This window comes from Mustelus asterias, chromosome 15, assembly GCF_964213995.1.
Source record: "Mustelus asterias chromosome 15, sMusAst1.hap1.1, whole genome shotgun sequence".
Lineage (NCBI taxonomy): Eukaryota > Metazoa > Chordata > Chondrichthyes > Carcharhiniformes > Triakidae > Mustelus > Mustelus asterias.
Window position 1 is genome coordinate 42,016,972 of NC_135815.1, and position 18,629 is coordinate 42,035,600.

At 45.9% G+C, this 18,629-nt stretch overlaps 1 protein-coding gene across 1 annotated transcript in view; it reads left to right on the forward strand.

The window, feature by feature from the left end:
- The first annotated feature begins 1,356 nt into the window (after positions 1-1,356).
- Positions 1,357-18,629, forward strand: part of pacc1 (proton activated chloride channel 1) — a 37,688-nt gene continuing 20,415 nt past the window's right edge. Inside the window, exons 1-3 of the mRNA XM_078229824.1 lie at positions 1,357-1,497; positions 7,857-7,953; positions 14,808-15,017. Coding sequence (XP_078085950.1) covers positions 1,450-1,497; positions 7,857-7,953; positions 14,808-15,017 — 355 coding nt within the window. The 5' untranslated portion in view covers positions 1,357-1,449. The remainder of the gene's footprint in view (positions 1,498-7,856; positions 7,954-14,807; positions 15,018-18,629) is intronic.

Genomic DNA, 18,629 nt, shown 5'->3' on the forward strand with positions numbered 1-18,629 from the left:
TGGCGAGTGTTGTTTTAGTGGGGAGGCCTTGTTGATTCAGTGGGGAGGGGCTGTTGATTCAATGGGGGGGGGAGTGTTGATTCGGGTGGGGGGGGAGTGTTGATTCGGGGGGGGGTGTTGATTCAGTGAGGGGGGAATGTTGATTCAGTGGGATGGGGGGGGGGGGGGGAGTGTTGATTCAGTGGGATGGGGGGGGGGGAGTGTTGATTCAGTGGAGGGGGAGTGTTGATTCAGTGGGATGGGGGGGAGAGTGTTGATTCAGTGGAGGGGGAGTGTTGATTCAGTGGGGAGGGGAGTGTTGATTCAGTGGGGCGAGTGTTAATTTAGTGGAGGGGGGAGTGTTGATTCGGGGGGGGGCCAGTGTGAGTAGGGAGTGTTGATTCGGGGGGAGTGAGTGAGTGTTGACTCAGCAGGGGAGTGTGAGTGGGGGGAGTATTGACTCAGCAGGGGACTGAGGGTGAGTGGGGAGTGTTGATTCAGCAGGGAAGTGAGTGAGTGTTGACAGTGGGGGGAGTGTTGACTGAGCAGGGGAGTGAGGGGGAGTGGGGGAGTGTTGACTCAGCAGGGGAATGGGGGTGTGGGGGAGTGTTGACTCAGCAGGGGACTGAGGGTGAGGGGTTGTTGATTCAGCAGGGGATTGAGGGAGGAGTGCTGACTCAGCAGGGAACTGAGGGTGTGGGGGGAAGTGTTGATTCAGCAGGGGACTGAGGGTGTGGGGGGAGTGTTGACTCAGCAGGGGACTGAGGGTGTCGAGGCAGTGTTGTTTTGCGGGGGGGGGACTGTTGACTCAGCAGGGGACTGAGGGTGTGGGGGGAGTGTTGATTCAGCAGGGGACTGAGGGTATGGGAGTGTTGATTCAGCAGGGGACTGAGGGTGTGGGGGGAGTGTTGACTCAGCAGGGGACTGAGGGCGTCTGGGGAATGTTGCTTTGGGGGAGGGGGGACTGTTGACTCAGCAGGGGACTGAGGGTATGGGGGGGGAGTGTTGATTCAGCAGGGGACTGCGAGGGGGGAGTGTTGATTCAGCAGGGGACTGAGAGGGGGGAGTGTTGATTCAGCAGGGGACTGAGGATATGGGGGGGGAGTGTTGACTCAGCAGGGGACTGAGGGTGTGGGGGGAGTGTTGACTCAGCAGGGGACTGAGGGTGTGGGGGGAGTGTTGACTCAGCAGGGGACTGAGGGTGTGGGGGGAGTGTTGACTCAGCAGGGGACTGAGGGTGTGGGGGGAGTGTTGACTCAGCAGGGGACTGAGGGTGTGGGGGGAGCGTTGACTCAGCAGGGGATCGGAGCTCCGCCCCAGGTGCGGAGTGGTTGAAGCAGCGCTGCCTCGGGCCGGGCTGGTTATTGAACCGCTGGCGGGGAGAGTTGTTGTGAAGGATGTTGTGCGCGGTGTGTTTCCTCAGTGAGAGGCCGGCTTGCTGTCACTGTGCGTGCTTGCTGGTTTAACCGGATGGCTGCAGCGATGATAAGGAGGGATGTCGCCGGCTCTTACCGAGAGGTAAAGGCTTGAGCCGGGGTGGGGGTTTATTGGGACCAGCCTTTTCCAGGCGGGAACCCTTAACTTTTCACTGAGTTGAAATTAGTTTCCGAAAGGATCTAAACCCAGTCTGAAAGAATAGTTTAAAGACTATCCAGTTTTATGTGTATCGCATACTTTAGCAGCGCTGACATTTTCGCGTGTCTTGGGGCTGGGGATTTGGAGCTGCTTTCACCGGCCGGTGGTTTAGGGTGAATAACCCTTGTTGTGCAGCCTGTTCCTGCGCTGCAGGAACAGGCTGCACAACTTCCTGCAGCGGTCAACAGGACACCCCTCCGGAGCAACTCCCAGCAACATGCAGCTGCCCTCTCCTCTTCAAGTGGCACAAGGCCAAGGATAACTCCTTAACTTCATCAAAGAGTGCATCAAAACAGGGGACCTGAGAGAGCCAGCACCAGCTGCCGAAGTAGATTCACTTTGTGGGGGCCTTGGGGGTTTGATGGGGTTCTTCACCTTCTCACTATTTCTGCCCTATATCATACACCCAGCAGTGCCCTAACTCCTCTTTTCCTTAATTACAATCAAATAGATTCTGCCTTCAAACTCTCAAGTACATCATCCCTACGTTTCTAGTGCAGTAACTGTATCTCCGAGCAAACTTCCCCTCTCTTGTAGACAGGATTATTAAGTGCACATTCCTCCCCTTGTTTGAGTCAGTTTTGTTTTCGCCACTGTGTAATCATCTTACATGGCTACTTGTGTCTGCAGTTCACTAACCATATTTATTCAGCTCTGGGCCTACATGTGTAAGCACTTTAAAACCACCTTAGTGTGCTTCACAGTCCTCCCCTGCTTGAGCTCTCCTATTTCTTAACTTTATTTTTATTCATTCATGGGATATGGGCGTTGTTGGCTGGCCAGCATTTATTGCCCATCCCTAGTTGCCCTTGAGAAGTTGGTGGTGAGTTACCTTCTTGAATTGCTGCAGTCAATGTGCTGTGGGTTGACCCACAAAACTATATATTCTGCTATCTGTCTTTTCCAGTCCTTCATGCCTCGTATCTCCTCTCCTGGTGCTCCACTCCCTGCCAAATTAGGTTCAACCCTTTCCCTGGCACCTGTTAACCTTCTGGTGAAAAAGTTTAGGTTTAACGTTTATTAATGTCATAAGTAGGCTTACATTAACACTGCAATGAAGTTACTGTGAAAATCCCCTCGTCACCTGTTCGGGCACACTGAGAGAAGTTAGCATGGCCGATGCACCTAACCAGCACATCTTAAGGACTGTGGGAGGAAACTAGAGCACCCAGACACTGGGAGAACGTGCAAACTCCACACAGACAGTGGCTCAAGTGGAGAATCGAACCCGGGTCCCTGGCGCTGTGAGGCAGCAGTGCTAACTACTGTGCCTCCAGCTGTCCTGTTCATATGTAACCCATCCATCTTGTACAGGCCCTTCCTGCCCCCATACTGGCACTAGTGCATAGGAATCGGAAGGCCTCCCTCCTGCATGAACCTGGCTCTTTTTACAGCTCCGATGCTCACCCTCTGTGAGGTCCCGATATTTAACCTCCTTCCCAGCTCCTGAAACAGTGTCTGCAGGACCTCAACTCTTTTCCTATCTATATCATGGTTCCAATGTGGACCACAACCTCCCTTTCCCCGTGCAAAATGTTCTGCACCTGTTCAGAAAGAATGATTGGGGAAAATTATTGTGACTTAGAGACTGTATTTTAGGTACATATTTGAATGCCCTTACAGAAAATTCTGAATCATGTCAATGCAATTATATAGAGTAAGACTGGCACAATGGACATGTATTCCCTCTCTGGCTGTTTCCTTTATACACACCCTCCGTGCCCCTTCCCAAAAATGTTAATTAAATAAATAGGAAATTCAGTGAATAGAAATATGTAAATTGTGTTCAAGTCAGACTTAGGATGATGATTTCTGAAATTTATGGGTTGAGTTCTAGATGGATAATTCAGCAATTGCATGTTATCACTGGCTCACTTGCACTCATTTGTAAAGGAAGTCAGGTTTGTTAACACCCTGCAACAAATTTAATTCCAGTTCTGGGTGTTTCCAATGCTAAAAAATATTTTATTCATATGAACTTTTTATTTCCAAGCTCTTTACCTAAAGTTATTCTTTCGGCGTGAAAAATATTATTTATTATTTTATAACACCAAAAGTGAATGTGATGCACATTTAATTTATGCATGTTTATGCTGAAGCTTCAATTCAGTGTTTGAACCTGGCATCAAGCACAAGGGGATTTTCACAGTAACTTAATTGCATTGTTAATGTAAGCCTACGTGTGACGCTAATAAATAAACAAAACTAAACACATTGCTTTCTCACAGGTTGTTCACCTGAATTGATGAATGTTTAAATTGGTTGTAGCATTTCCCGACATTGCAACAGTGGTTGCCCTTCAGAACTACTTCATTAGCTGTGGTGTGCTTTGGAGCGTACTAGGATCATGAAATGCACTTCAACACAAGTAACCTGATCTAAGTTCATTGCTCCCTTTACCACACTATTTATATAAATGGACACTTAAACTAAAATTGATTCTTCTCTGTCAAGCTATGTGTGAAATCATCTCCCTTCTTGTACAAATTACTTCATATGCAGCACTAGTGGCAGAACCTTCCCCATGGCGTGGTCTTTAGAGCCATCTGCAAAAGTAGAATCATAGAATCCCTACAGTACAGAAGGAGGCCATTCGGCCCATCGAGTCTGCACCAACAGCAATCCCATCTTATCCCCGTAACCCCACATATTTACTCTGTTTATCCCCCCCCTGAAACTAGGGTCAATTTAGGATGGCCAATCAACCTAACCCACATATCTTTGGAATGTGGGAGGAAACCCACGCAGATACAGGGAAAACGTTCAAACTCCACACAGACAGTGACCCAACACCATATGAAGAGCCCCGGCTGGAATTCTCCGACCTCACCTGCGGGTGGGATTCTCTGGTCCTGCTGCAGTGAATGGAGATTTGGCTGAGCGTTCTTGCTGGCAGCAGTAGTTGGATGAGAGAGACTGGATAATTTCAGCCCCCATCCCAAAGGATTTGATTTGCTGCATGTCCCCTGTCTTACACAGCTGGAAGGATGCTGGTGACAATTTATAAAGCATAAAATATAGCACACTCAAACTGTCCGTAAGTTCAATATTTATGATTTAGAACTGGAAATTTATTATAAACTGCAGAATTTCCTTCATTTGGACTAATTGATCTCCGGATTTTAAGCAGGGCAACTAATGGACAGTCTGCCTCAGAACATGTTGCTTACCATGTTTATCTTGGAGAATAGTATTTGGCATCAAGGAACTTACAAGAAACATTGTTGGAAGTTGGACCACCCCTTCTTGAGGCAAAGGTATCCGATCCTTTCCGATACCCATGGGGCTTGCAGATTTAGAGTTGCATGTGCTGTTATCCAGGCGATTGCAGAGAAATAGTTGGAAGTTGTGCAAAGGGTGAAGAAAATAGGTGAGTCTAAAACACATCTCTTGGAGAGTCTGTGCTACAAGAACTGCACACCTGCTGCCTGCGTTGTTGCATGCAACATTGTTGCATGCCCCTGTGTTGGCCACCATCCCTAGCCAAGAGATTGATGCATTTTCTCCAGTGTCAACCGTGCACTCTCAGACTAGGAGATGAAGGTAGCAGTTTAAATGAAGTGTCTTGCAGTCTTACAACCCCTGGCTTTGCCTATTAATAAATGCATGGTCACTGCCTAACATTCTGCACAGTGGCCTGTTTGAGCTCTAAAGAGGGTGCAGCAATGAACTGAGGTTTGGCCATTCTCAGGCAGGGACTTGAATAGATTTCATTTTTCCAGAGAATTACTAATTTAAAGGTCATGAAAAAGGGAAAAAATTGGATTTAAAGGCTTTAATTTGAATCACAAGTAAAGTAACTACCACTCTTTCAGGATGCTCGTAGTTAAATGATTCATATTACTTAGCAACTGTAAAGATCAAATTGGTTGTGGAAGTAATTGGTATTTGTTTCATCTCTTAGTCAGAGAACAGGGCTGGAGCCTCAGCTGAGTGTAATTGGGTTACAGATTTTAAATATATTTAATTCAGATTGAATTGGAATCAAAGTGTAAGATCCTATGCCTAAAAGTTCTAGCCTTTACTCTGGGCATCAATAGAACTCCACAACTTGGATATCGTTCCCTTAATCAAAGAATCTACAGTGCAAAAAGAGGCAATTTGGCCCCTGCACTGACAACAATACCACCCAGGCTCCCTCCCCCTTACCCCACATATTTACAGTCCTAATCCCTCCTGACACTAAGGGGCAATTTAGCGTGGCCAATCAACCTAACCCACACATCTTTGGACTGTGGGAGGAAACCAGAGCACAAACTCCACACAGACGATCACCCGAGACCAGAATTGAACCCGGGTCCCTGGCGCTGTGAGGCAGCAATGCTAACCACTGTGTCACTGTACCGCCCAATGTGGTACACCTTTATTAAACCACCAAGCAATAGTATATACCCACAATAATACCAATTGCTTAGTTTCCCTGTCTGTCTTGGTGGTAAATCTGCCACAAGCCCTCCGTGTGTGGCTTCTGAGTGAGTGACCAGGTCATCTCAACCATTGCAGCAACAGTGCCTTTGTGCGCCCTTTCTTTATAATCTTTTGCCTTTGGCCTTGTACCACATTGATTTTTGATCCTCAAAGGAATTAAAGGTTATGGGGGCAGGCAGGAAAATGGAGTTACAGCCGCGATCTTCTTGAATAGTGGAACAGGCTCAAGGACACAAATGGCCAATTTGTGCCCTGATTTCTTTTCTGTATGTTTAAAAGGTGGCGGACCAATTTGGGAAGTCTTGCGATATAGTGTGTCGTGTCCCTACCTCTGAGTCAGAAGCTCAGGACATTCCAGAACTCAATGGCTAAGGAAAGTGTGTTCATAGGTTGGCCAGAGAGGTTGATATCAACTTGTAAATACTCCCAGTGGTGAGAGTGGGAGAGATTCCTGGTCAGCCATGTGATGGAGAGAAATTGGAGCCTCTACCATAGTTCCTGGCTACAACATGCATGTAAAAGTGGATGTTGCCACAGCAACTTGGCAGCGGGGGCACTGGTGGTCAGGGTCAGTGATTGGACAACCAGTATAGATCAGATTGGCATCATTCTGGCTGGGGTGGATTTGGGACCCAAGGTGGAGGTCGTAGTGCTGTATGTTGAACCTGCTTTCGAGCAGTCAACTCAAGAAGAGGAAGACAGCTAAGTTGATGAGGTGTTTAAAAACGAATATGGGTGCTTGGTTGTGTAAATAGGGGCTTTGAACACAGAAATAAACAAACCTTGAGTTTGACCTCAGCTGGAATATTGATAGAAATATATAGCCGGCCTGTCAGCAACTGAAGAGAAAAGACAGGATGTAAACTGTGTCATAATTGGGTTCTACCCTGTTGCTGTCGCCAATTTCAAATCGATTTGGGGTAAGATTTTTGGGATGGTGAGTCTTCTCACTCTGCCACCTGAAGAATCAGTGAGAAATGCATTCCGGCAAATACTGGCTGCCCCACAGCCATTTAATACAGCAATGAGCGTCGAGTTGATTGGAGTTGGGATTTCCACCCCTCACTCAGGCCAAAGTCCTGCCTCACAGAGCAGCCGGCCAATCAGTCATCGCAGCAATAGCGCAGTGGCCAGGACTGGGACCACAAGTGGTCCCCAGATTCTAAGTCCTGAATCCAGGAAGGGTGGGCTCTCGCAGTGGAGAGGGGAAGTGAGGCCTGAAGGGGTGTGGGTCTTGATGGATAAGTTTGGGGTGGGGACGAGCAACTGAAAGTTTCAGACCTCAGCAAGGCGACCTTCCGGGCTTCCCTCCAACACCGCCCCACCCCGCTTCTGAGTTCCTCCTGCCAGCCTGAAAAGTGGCCATTAATTGTGCATTTAAGGGCCTCAATTGGGCCAAGGGCTTTGGCCTCATCCTCCCACCGTAAAACTGTGGGAAGGAGAGCGGTTGAAAGGCTTTCTGGGCAATTTTACAAGCCCCCTCCTACCTGCAAACCCATTGTATATGCTGCTATTTCTCTTCCCACTTTTTACTGACGTGCATAATAAGCTTTGCAAAATTCTCTTGAGGGGACTGATTATGCCAAACTCCCTGTACCCTGAACTGGATCTATTCTTACTCGATCACTGTGCAGAACAATTAATTCCAATATCCTGACTTAACACTCGCTGATTTTAATTAGTACCATCTTTGAAGCTTTTGGTGTGCTGTTGAGGTATCCGGACCTCTGCAATGCCCTGAACACTGGGTGGCCCAATCACTCCTGACCAGTTTTTGAAACCTCTGTTTTATAACATGTTACTTCTCTCTGCAGCTCGCTGATGTTGGAACAGAGGAAAGAACTTACAATTCCGAACTCGGGGAGGAGACTGGTGCTGATCAAGACAATGTAAATGGAACAGTGATACAAGGTAAGCATTGCGAAAGAGTTCTCACTATTCCGTTCCACCCGGCAAACAATCACCCGGGGCTGGGTTTTATCTGTGGCATTGATAGGATGCCCACTGCTGGCTCACACGTATGACTTTGCGGGAGGCAGGGGTAGTATCAGGTCCATGAAGCAATTGAGGCCCTTGAGGAAAAACCCAATTAAGGGCCTGATCCCGCTGTCGCTCTGCTTTAATAAGTGGCAGCAGGAGAGGCTTGTGCCTAAAGTGTAGCTGCAGATTTTGGGGTGGGGGGGATGCGGGAGTGGGGGGCGTGCCTCCTTCCTTGGTTTCCTGTGTCGATCTAATGTCAACCCCCAAACAGTTTTGCCTCCCCAGGCCCATCCTACCTCATCCAACATGCCCCCCCCCCCACTCCTTATTAGGGCCTGACAACCCGGCCCTGGCGAGATCACAGACATACCTGGGTTTTGGGGCACCCATGATTCCTTTTCCTCCTGGGGCTCCTGTAATACCGACAATGGCCACTGATCCTGGTGTGGCGCACAGCTACTGGCCTCCAGCTGTATGAGGTGAGACTTCTTCCTGGAGACGGATAGAAGTCCCATCTCATTCTAATGAAAGAGTCATTATCGGACAAATAAAAGTTGGAGGAGTAAGTCCAACAGGTAGATTCACCCCTGAAATTTACGCTGGGGTACAGGGAGTCCAGTGTATTATCCAGCCCCTGATCTTCTACTGTTCCACAGTTGTATGGTTGCGAATGAAATGGCTTTTAAACTGTTTTTGTACTTGTTTTAATTTGGAATCATAGAATCATACAGAGCAGAAGAGGCCCTTCGGCCCATCGAGTCTGCACCAACACATTAGAAACACCTGAACTCCCACCCAATTCCATCTGCCAGCACTTGGCCCATAGCCCTGAATGTTATGATGTGCCAAGTGCTCATTCAGATACTTTTTAAAGGATGTGAGGCAACCCACCTCCACCACCCTCCCAGGTAGCGTATTCCAGACCATCTCAGTAAAAAAGTTTCTCCTCATATCCCCCCCCCCCCCCCAAATCTCCTGCTCCTCACCTTGAATCTATGTCCCCTCGTGACTGACCCTTCAACTAAGGGGAATAAGCTGCTCCTTATCCACTCTGTCCATGTCTCTCATAATCTTGTCCATCTCGATCAGGTCGCCCCTCAGTCTTCTCTGCTCCAATGAAAACTACCCAAGTCTATCCAACCTCACTTCATAACTTCCATCCCGGGCAGCATCCTGGTGAATCTCCTCTGCACCCCCTCCAGTGCAATCACATCCTTCCTATAATGTGGCGACCAGAACTGCACACAGTACTCTAGCTGTGGCCTCACCAAAGTTCTATACAACTCCAACATGACTCCCTACTTTTGTAACCTATGCCTCGATTGATAAAGGCAAGTACCCCATGTGCCTTTTTCACCACCCTATTAACATGCCTTTCCACTTTCTGAGATCTGTGGACAAACGCACCAAGGTCCCTTTGTCCCATAGAACTTCCTCATGTTATACCATTCATTGAATACTTTCTTGTCAAATTACTCCTTCCAAAGTGTATCACCTCACACCTTTCCGGGTTAAATTCCATCTGCCACTTATCTACCCATTTGACCATTCCATCTATATCTTCTTGTAGCCCAAGACACTCCGCCTCACTGTTAACCACCTGTCCAATCTTTATGTCATCTGCAGACTTACTAATCCTACCTCCCCCCCCCCCCCCCCATAGTCATCAATGTCATTTATATAAATGACAAATAATAGGGGGCCCAACACAGATCATTGTGGTATGACACTGGCTTCCAGTTACTAAAGCAGCCTTGTCCTTCCCTATGTCAATTTGCTCAAGAACCTCACAGTCCCTCTCCCTGAATTCCATATCACCATCCTCATTCTCTTTGGTGAAGACGGATGCAAAGTATTCATTCAACACTCTACTAATGTCCACTGGTTCCACCCACAGACTGCCCCCTTCGTCCCTAATGGGTCCTACTCTTTCCCTGGTTAACCTCTTCCCATTGATATACTTATCGAATATCTTGGGATTTTCCCTACTTTTATCAGCTAGAGCTTTCTCATATCCCCTCTTTGCATTCCTAATTGCTTTCTTAAGCTCCACCCTCCACTTTCTGTACCTCACTAAACCTTCCACTGATTTGCTCACCTGTACTTTTTAAAAACCTTTTCCTTCTCATTGTAACCTGAATATTTCTGCTCATCCATGGTTCTCTGGGCTTGTTATACCTACCTATCACCCGAGAGGGAACATGCTGGGCTTGCACCTTCCTCATTTCCTTTTTGAATGCCCCCCCACTGCTCTTCTGTAGATTTTCCCATTCACAGTTGTTCCCAGTCTATCTTGGCCAGATCCTGTCTTATTTTACTAAAATCCGCTCTCCCCCAATCCAACATTTTTTTTACAGCTTGTCTATTTCCTTGTCCATAACAAGCTTAAAATGTACCATGTTGTGATCACTATCACTAAAATGCTCCCCACCACCACCTCAACCACCTACCTGGCTTCATTCCCCAGAATCAGATCCAGCACAGCTCTCTCTCTTGTTGGACCCTCCACACATTGATTTGAAAAGTTCTCCTGTACACATTTCAAGAAATCTACTCCATCCAAGCTCTTAACACTATGTATACCCCAGTTAATGTTGGGAAAGTTGAAATCACCTCATATAATAACCCTCTTGTTATTGGTCTTACGCATTTCCACAAACTGAGCACATATTTGCTCCTCAATATCCCTCTGACTATCTGGGGGTCTATAATGAACACCTAACAATGTGGCTGCCCCTTTTTTATTCCTAAGCTCTACCCAGAAAGCTTCATTTGATGCCCCCTCCAAGAATCATCTCTCCTTACTGCAGTAACTAACTCCTTAACTAATAATGCAATGCTCCTCCTCTTTTACCTCCTCCCCTGTCTCACCTGAAGATTCTATCCCGGAATGGTGAGTTGCCAATTGTTTCTTCCCTTCAACCATGTCTCTGTGATGGCTACTATATCACACTTCCACATGTCAATCATTGCCCTCAACTCATCCGTTTTACCTGCAATACTCCTGGCATTAGAGGCCATCCAGCCTGGCCTTACTCCCTTGAAACTTAATACAGCTGCACTCCCTCTGACTTGTTTGTTTTGCTGTATGATTCCGTGCCCCTTATTCTGCTAACATTCTGTGTCCTCTCCCCCTGCAAAACTACTTCAAACTCCTCCCAACAGCACTAGCAAAACATCCCGCAAGGATGTTAGCCGCCCCCCCCCCCCCCCCCCCCCCCGGCTGCCTCCCCCCACCCCACCCCGGCCTTCTGTACAGACAAGCTGCTTATGTGCCAGAGGTTTGGCTCTGTCTGCACTCCCTGTTGGAACCAGTGCCCTCATCAGCCTCCAAAATGGAATATCGATTTGCGAGTGAGACCCCAGGGGACTCCTGAACTACCTGCCTACATCTCTTGGACTGCCTGATGTTCACCCATTCCCTTCCTTCCTCAAGTCCCTTCAGCTGTGGTGTGACTACCTCCCTAAATGTGCTATCCACAATGCGCTCAGACTTGCGGATGCTCCAGCACTGGAGTGTCAGTCTGAATTATTTGCTCAAGTCCCTGAAGTTGGATTTTGAACCCTCGGACTTTAAGCCAAGAATGCCAGCACTAATACTTATGTGATCAAGACAGGTGAAGAATTAAACCCGGGGCCTTTATAGAATTACATATTTACAGCACACAAACTGGCCATTTGGGTCTCCAGATCCATAATCCACAGGGCTCCCAGTATAATTGTTGCATTGTCTCTGTTTTTGTTGGTTAAAGGAAGTGATCTGTAAAATTGTTTGGGTAAATTGAGCCTTCTTTCCACCGTTCTGTAGTTACTTTTTCCCTGGGATGTTGATTGTTGGCATTTTCTAGTTTCAAATCTCTGCAGTAGTGGCTAGATGTGGGAATGTTATCTGGCTTACATTTTGCGACTGCTTTGGATAACCTTTGCATATCCTTGTCAAGTGAGTGTAAACCTAACTGTTTATATGCTGTGATGAAAGCAAAATGCTGCAGATGCTGGAATCTGAAACAAAAACAGAAAATGCTGGAAAATCTCAGCAGGTCTGACAGCATCTGTGGAGAGAGAATAGAGCCAATGTTTCAAGTCCAGATGACTCTTTGTCAGCGCTCTGATGAAGGGTGAACCTGACTCAAAACATTGGCTCTGTTCTCTCTCCAAAGATGCTGTCTGACCTGCTGAGACTTTCCTGCATTTTTTGTTTTTGTTTACATGCTGCGTTCATATTGAACCAGTCATCAGGTTTGCTTGAATTTAACGAAGAAGGAAGCTAATTTCTGCTCAAACTGATCGAAGTAAAATAATAATACACACTAAGATCCACAGAAGATGGATTTGGGCAAATTGGAGTTGGTAAAAATTAAAGAAATTCGCATTTGTAGCTTGGCCTTCACTGGCTGCAGCTAGAATCCAGTGGCTTTGCTTCCAGGGCTGAGGTGTTTAGCACTGCTACCTCTCACAGCGCCAGGGACCTGGGTTCAATTCCGGCCTTGGGTGACTGTGTGGAGTTTGCACTTTCTCCCCGTGTCTGCACGGGTTTCCTCCGGGTGCTCCAGTTTCCTCCCACAGTCCAAAGATGTGCGGGTTAGGTTGATTGGCCATGCTAAATTGCACCTTGGTGTCAGGGGGACTAGCGGCGTAAAGACGTGGGGTTATGGGAATAGGGCCTGGGTGGGATTGTTATCAGTGTTATCAGGCTTGAATCTACTGCGGAATGGAGAAAAGCTCAAATTAGTAGAAAGGGTCCATCTGAGCTTTTAGTCGGGTGGAGAGAGAGAGTTGGCAAGAGCTTTCACTTTTCCTGAACTGCTAATCCTGTTTTACTAAAAATTATATGCTTAAAACACACACACACCTTGGCTTGTCCTGCGACTTCTCCCTCAACTGCCAACAATTCAAATAAGAATTGCATATTCCAATTAAAATTTGGTTAACTTGTCTGGAGAGTTATCTTAAAAATGATGGTCTTTTATCCAAGCAATTAACCTTGACTGGTTTGTCTTTAGCTGTTGAACGCTGTCAGTCATTTCCATAGATACCTTGTCAATAGCGCAGACTCGATGGGCCGAATGGCCTCTTTCTTCACTGTCGGGATTCTATTATTCTACAAGAACATCGTTAGCACAACAGTAATATTAGTCAATACCTATCTCGGAAATACAGCTTGACTAACAATTTAGTAAATAGATGTTTTTTTAAAGTGGGCTCCAATGCTGTCTTTATTCTTATTTTGTCTTCTTTTGTGTCCTTCAGATAAACGTTTGGTTCAGTGCTCAATATTATAGTTTAGGAGAATGCGTCACCTTGTACTTTGTTCCTGCAACGTGAAAACATTTGCTTATCCATCTAAAAACAAGACCCCAGCAGTTGAAAGATACTAATTTACCATAAAGTATCCACGGAGGGCAGTTGCAAAATAAATACGTGTATTGGAAAAAAGTAATTCATTATCAGCTTGTTATCCCACCTGAAATTCTCTTTCTCTTCCGACATTTTCTTTTCCTTTTGATCATCTGACTTTTCGTCAACCACCTTTCCATCTCTCCTTCAAAGTCTTTGTTGTCCACTGCTGTCCAAAGTCTGCATGCAACTTTCTGCACTAAACCTCTTTTATTTCCTCTCTTAAGCTCCACGTTGAATTGCTCCTGATCCTAATGGATGAAATCTCCCATCCCATGAAAGAATTTTTAAAAATCTCCTTGTCCCCAACATTGCCACCACTCCTGACATTCTCCTCTTACCATTCCTGCAGCTGCCCCTTTACATCGGAGAATGTTAAATGTTTACGCATCAGGTGCACAGCCAGATCCATCTAGATTATATTAAGCAATGACCTGTCTACCCCTCTAGTTTTCAATCTGTGACTACTCTCATAAGGGCAAGGAAAATCCCAATGGACTTCAGATGATAAAATCCCTGAACTGGCCAAACTTTCTAATGCCGGTCCCCGAACCTGGTATTTCCTAACTTCACGGGGATGTGATTGAAATTGGATCGGGGTTGTGCATGTGGATATAGCTGACCTTTAAATCACTAGCTGCCTCCACTGAAACTGGATTTTTTAAGAACTTGGAGTGTGTGGATTAGAACTGGTAAGAGGAGATCTGAACTTGATGGATCTGTTTGGATAGCCAAAGTATCCCTTTGGATCAGGTCCCGGGGCACCCAAAAGGGTATGGTATTGTTTTGGAGAGGTAAGACTCCCTTTGGAAGATATAAGGCAGCCTTTGGGATTTTTAAACGTGAACATGATTATGTACTGTTTATGCACAAACTCATTAGAATTGTCCAGCTATTAAACCTGTCAAAACTATCCAGGAAGTGTAAAAGCTGTCAAGGAACTGTCCAAGGATACTAACTGAATTGACATGGAGGGAGTAAGGGCAAAGGATGGTGGATGGGGGCATATGTTGGCATGGGGGTATGGGCCCATGGTGAATGGGTAGAGGGGAACTAAGTATGGGGCCATGGGGTTGACATGGATGGGACATAGGGAATGGGAAGCGTGTGAGGGTTGGAGGGATTTTTTCCATACTCTGCACAGCCTGCACATTCTTTCTGGGATCAACTGCCTCTAATCTAATTTAGGCCTTCGTGGTGAGCAGCTTTGCCTCATCACTGACTGCAAGATCTGAACCAAAGTATTTCTCAATACAGTAGCCACTGAGGTACGAATAATTTTGTTACTTTCTTGTGCCAGTGTTAACCCTGAACAACATAGAGTTTGCTGCAAGGCCTTAAAATAGGGAAAGAATTTGTATTTAAATTACTATTTCCCCCTGTTCCAGATGATGAACTTGGCTCCTCAAGTCTTCCTTCCGTCTTTGGAAAAGCATGTCTGAAGAACACTTTTGCTGTGATTCTTATCTTTATCTATCTGCTCCTGATGTCCGTGGCAGTGTTTCTGGCCTACCAGACCATCACAGACTTCAGGGAGAAGCTCAAACATCCTGTTATGTCCGTGTCCTTCCAGGAAGTCCTGAACTATGATGCTCCTGGTGAGAATACAGTTTTTTTTTCTTTGCTGACACAAAGTAATTTAAAAGAACAAAGTGTTGGAAATACTCAGTAGGTCGGGCGGCATCTGGGGAGGGAGAAGTGGAGTTAACATTTCAGCCCAGTGACCTTCCTCTGGGACCGGAATGCACTGCCTGTGAGTGTGATGGAGGCAGGTTCAATCCAGACATTCAAAAGGGAATTGGATCCCTAGCTAAAGGAAAAATGTGTGGTGCGACAGGGGAAATAACGGGGAGATGGTAGGTGAATTGCTCCTGCAGAGGGCCACATGAATGGCCTCCTGTGCTGTAACCATTCTCTGAGTCTATAAATCTGCGATTCTACGAGAATTGCAGTAGGTTTCAAGCAAGCGAAGGGAGAGGGTGCTTAAAAATAAAGGGAAGGTCTGCAATAGCATAGAAGAAGGGTGAGATTAAACGACAAAGAGTTGGTGGTATAAGGCTAAAGGAAATGGTAATGGGACTGTGGTGAACCACTGCAATACTGTCTGTATATGGGATATGCCTGGGCATGTCCCTGCTGCCTCAGTAAGTCCAGATTGCTGTAAAGTGCCTAACTGAAAGTTGAGATGCTGTTCCTTGAGCTTGCATTAGGCTTCATTTGGACACTGCAAAAGGCTGAGGATAGAGAAGTTAGTGTAAGAGCAAGGGAGAGAATTAAAATGACAGCTAACCGGAAGCTCAGGGTCACTCTGCGTTTCGTCTCCCTGGTGTAGAGTAGACGGCATGGTGAGCAGTGAATACGGTGCATTAAAGTGGGAGAAGAACACCGAAATCACAACTTCACCAGGAAAGAGTTTGTTGGGTGTCTTGGGCAGTGAGGAAAGAGGAGGTAAAAGGAAAGTTGTTGCATGTCCTGCACTTGCTTGGAAAGATTGTGTGGGAAGGGGAGAGGGTGCTGGGCAGTGATTGAGGAGTGGATCAGGGGATTGTTGAGGAAACGTGAAGGGGAGAGGAAGATGTGGCGTCACGCTGTAGTGAAGGAAATGGAGGAGGATAATCTGTTGAATACGGAGAATGGTGGAATGGAAAGTGAGGACAAGGGAACATCTATTGTTGTTCTGGGAGGAAGGGGAAGGGATAAGATGGGGAGTGCAGGAAATGGGATAGACAGCGATTGAGAGCCCTGTTCTCCATAGTGGGGGAGGGAAGGAATTCTTCGACTGAAGGAAAGGGAAGACATGTCAGAAATACTGGTACGGAAGATTGCATAATCAGAACCGATTCAACAAGAACATTCCTGGAAGAGAATTGGCAGTGAGTTAAACACTAATACAAAAGCAAAATATTGTGGGTACTGTTCCTCTGCACACATTCGGCCTGATCTGCTTAGTATTTCCAGCATTTTCTTTGACTTAAGGGAATAGCTGGCATTTCAAGTACGATATTGTCATCGCATGCTATTGATTGTCCTAATAACTGGAGCTGAAAGCAATCTGATGAGTGTATTTAATTAGGTTTGTTTCAGTCGGTGATTTGAATTAGCAGTGCTTCACGGATTTGGAATTACTAACAATGCCATTAGTTTCATTACAGAGTTTCCTTGCTGATAGTACATTGGCCAATGTCTCAGGCTTTTAAGTTATTTTACTTTCTGGATAACAATAAGTAGAGAGAATTTGGTGGCAGCTCAGGACTTGGGAGTGGTAAAGGAAACTGGGATGGTTTCCTCTGTGTAATACACATAGCAAAATAATGTGATCTTAAAAAAATAAATATTTCTGATTTTGCTACGTATAGTGAACAGAATCTTGCTCAGCTTTTATTCATTCATGGGGCTGCATTTTAATACCTCCACTGGAACCATTGGCATTCCCTTCCCACTGTAATATTTAGCCCATGTGATGTGAGCGTTACTGGCAAGTCCGCCATTCATTGCCGATCCCTAATTGCCTTTGGCAAGCTGGTGCGTCTTGAGCTGTTGTAGGGTAAGTAGGTGCACCCACAGTGCTTTGGAAGGTTGGTGCACCCACAGTGCTGTTGCAGGGTAGGTGTGCCCACGGTGCTGCTGCAGGGTAGGTGCGCCCACAGTGCTGTTGCAGGGGGAGTTCCAGGACTTTGGCCAGGCAACAAGGAAATAATGACAATATAGTTTCAAGTCAGGATGATGGATGACTTGAAGGGGAACTTTCAGGTGATGGTGTTCCCATGCATTTGTTGCCCTTTCTAGAGGTCACAGGTTTGTAAGGAGTTGCGAAGGAGGCTTGGCGCATTGCTGCAGTGCATCTTGTAAATGGTACTCACTGCTGCCACTGAGAGTAGCTGGTGGAGGGAATTAATGTTTATTTGGTAAAAGGGGTGTGGAATTAATGGTGCATTCCTTATGGGCACCCCAGAAGAAAATGTTTATGTTACAAATTCTGCTTTCTGATTAATATTGAGAACTTTAGGGCTTTCTGTCTTTTAATCTTAAAAGAAATATGTTATTTTAATTTTATCTTTTCAGCAGGCACTTGTCTGCTATCCAGCCCATTGACATAACAAAAACCATAGTGTTCGTCCTCCAGTGTAACCCTGGAACCAGATTTACAACCTGCCATCCTATTGGACCCAAGCTGAGCTTATGACCTTATAACCGCTCTGTCACAAAGACCCTTTTCTATCACGTTGTCGCTTCCAGATCCAATTATTTAAATGTTCTTCTGGCTGTCCTCCCATTTTCCACCCTGCAAAAATTTAAACTCACTGAAAATGTTGTTGGCTGTTTTCTATCCTGTGCTAACCCCACCCCTCACTATGTTCCAGTCCTCCAGCACATTCTTATCCTCCTGTTTAATTCCCACTATGCAAGTTGTACTCGAATAATTACTCGTTGTAGTCCTCCCTGTTGGAGTAGTGCTAAATTCTCATTAAGTTGTCAGCAAACATACTAACCTAAGATCTGCCCTCCCAAAATACCACTGATTTGTATTGTTGTCCCTTCCACAGGCAAAAGGTTGAGCCCATTGAGTAAACCCAACAGACTCTGACTGGTGACAAGAGGCCTGTATGTACTCGCAGAAAACAGCTAGTTAATTAATCAGACCACTGCTCATTGAACTGCACGGTAATTTATTAAGTACAACCCATGACACCCAGTGGCAGGATGTAGCATTGCATGACAAACCTTTGAACTCTGCTGTTTGAAACTCTAATGTAGAAAAACAACCAAACTGTTTGTTTTTCTAATGATATAAAAGGTACTAATCACACAGGGTGGATTGGGTAATCACCTTGTAAGTTTTATTCAGACTAGGCACATGAGAACATATGTACATGGATAGAAAGCTTGAAGACATCAGAGCAATGTTGTGCTGTGCTCTGCTTACAGGCTGACTGCATCACGTGACATTCTTCAGGAATGGCATGCTGCTGTCTCTGCAGTTTACAACATCCTCCGTTCCTTTTTAACGATACTTACTCCCCTTCCAAAGAAGTATAATTATACACAATACATATTCATGTTTAGTTACCATTACATAAGTGTATAGAACAGATTAATCTATGAGTCTCTTAAAGCGTAGAGGTAATTTACTGCTACACCCAGGTCTTATAATGGGCCTATCTTGTCTGGAGGCTTCTTTAATTGTCCACAGGAATCTGTGGGGTTGTTAT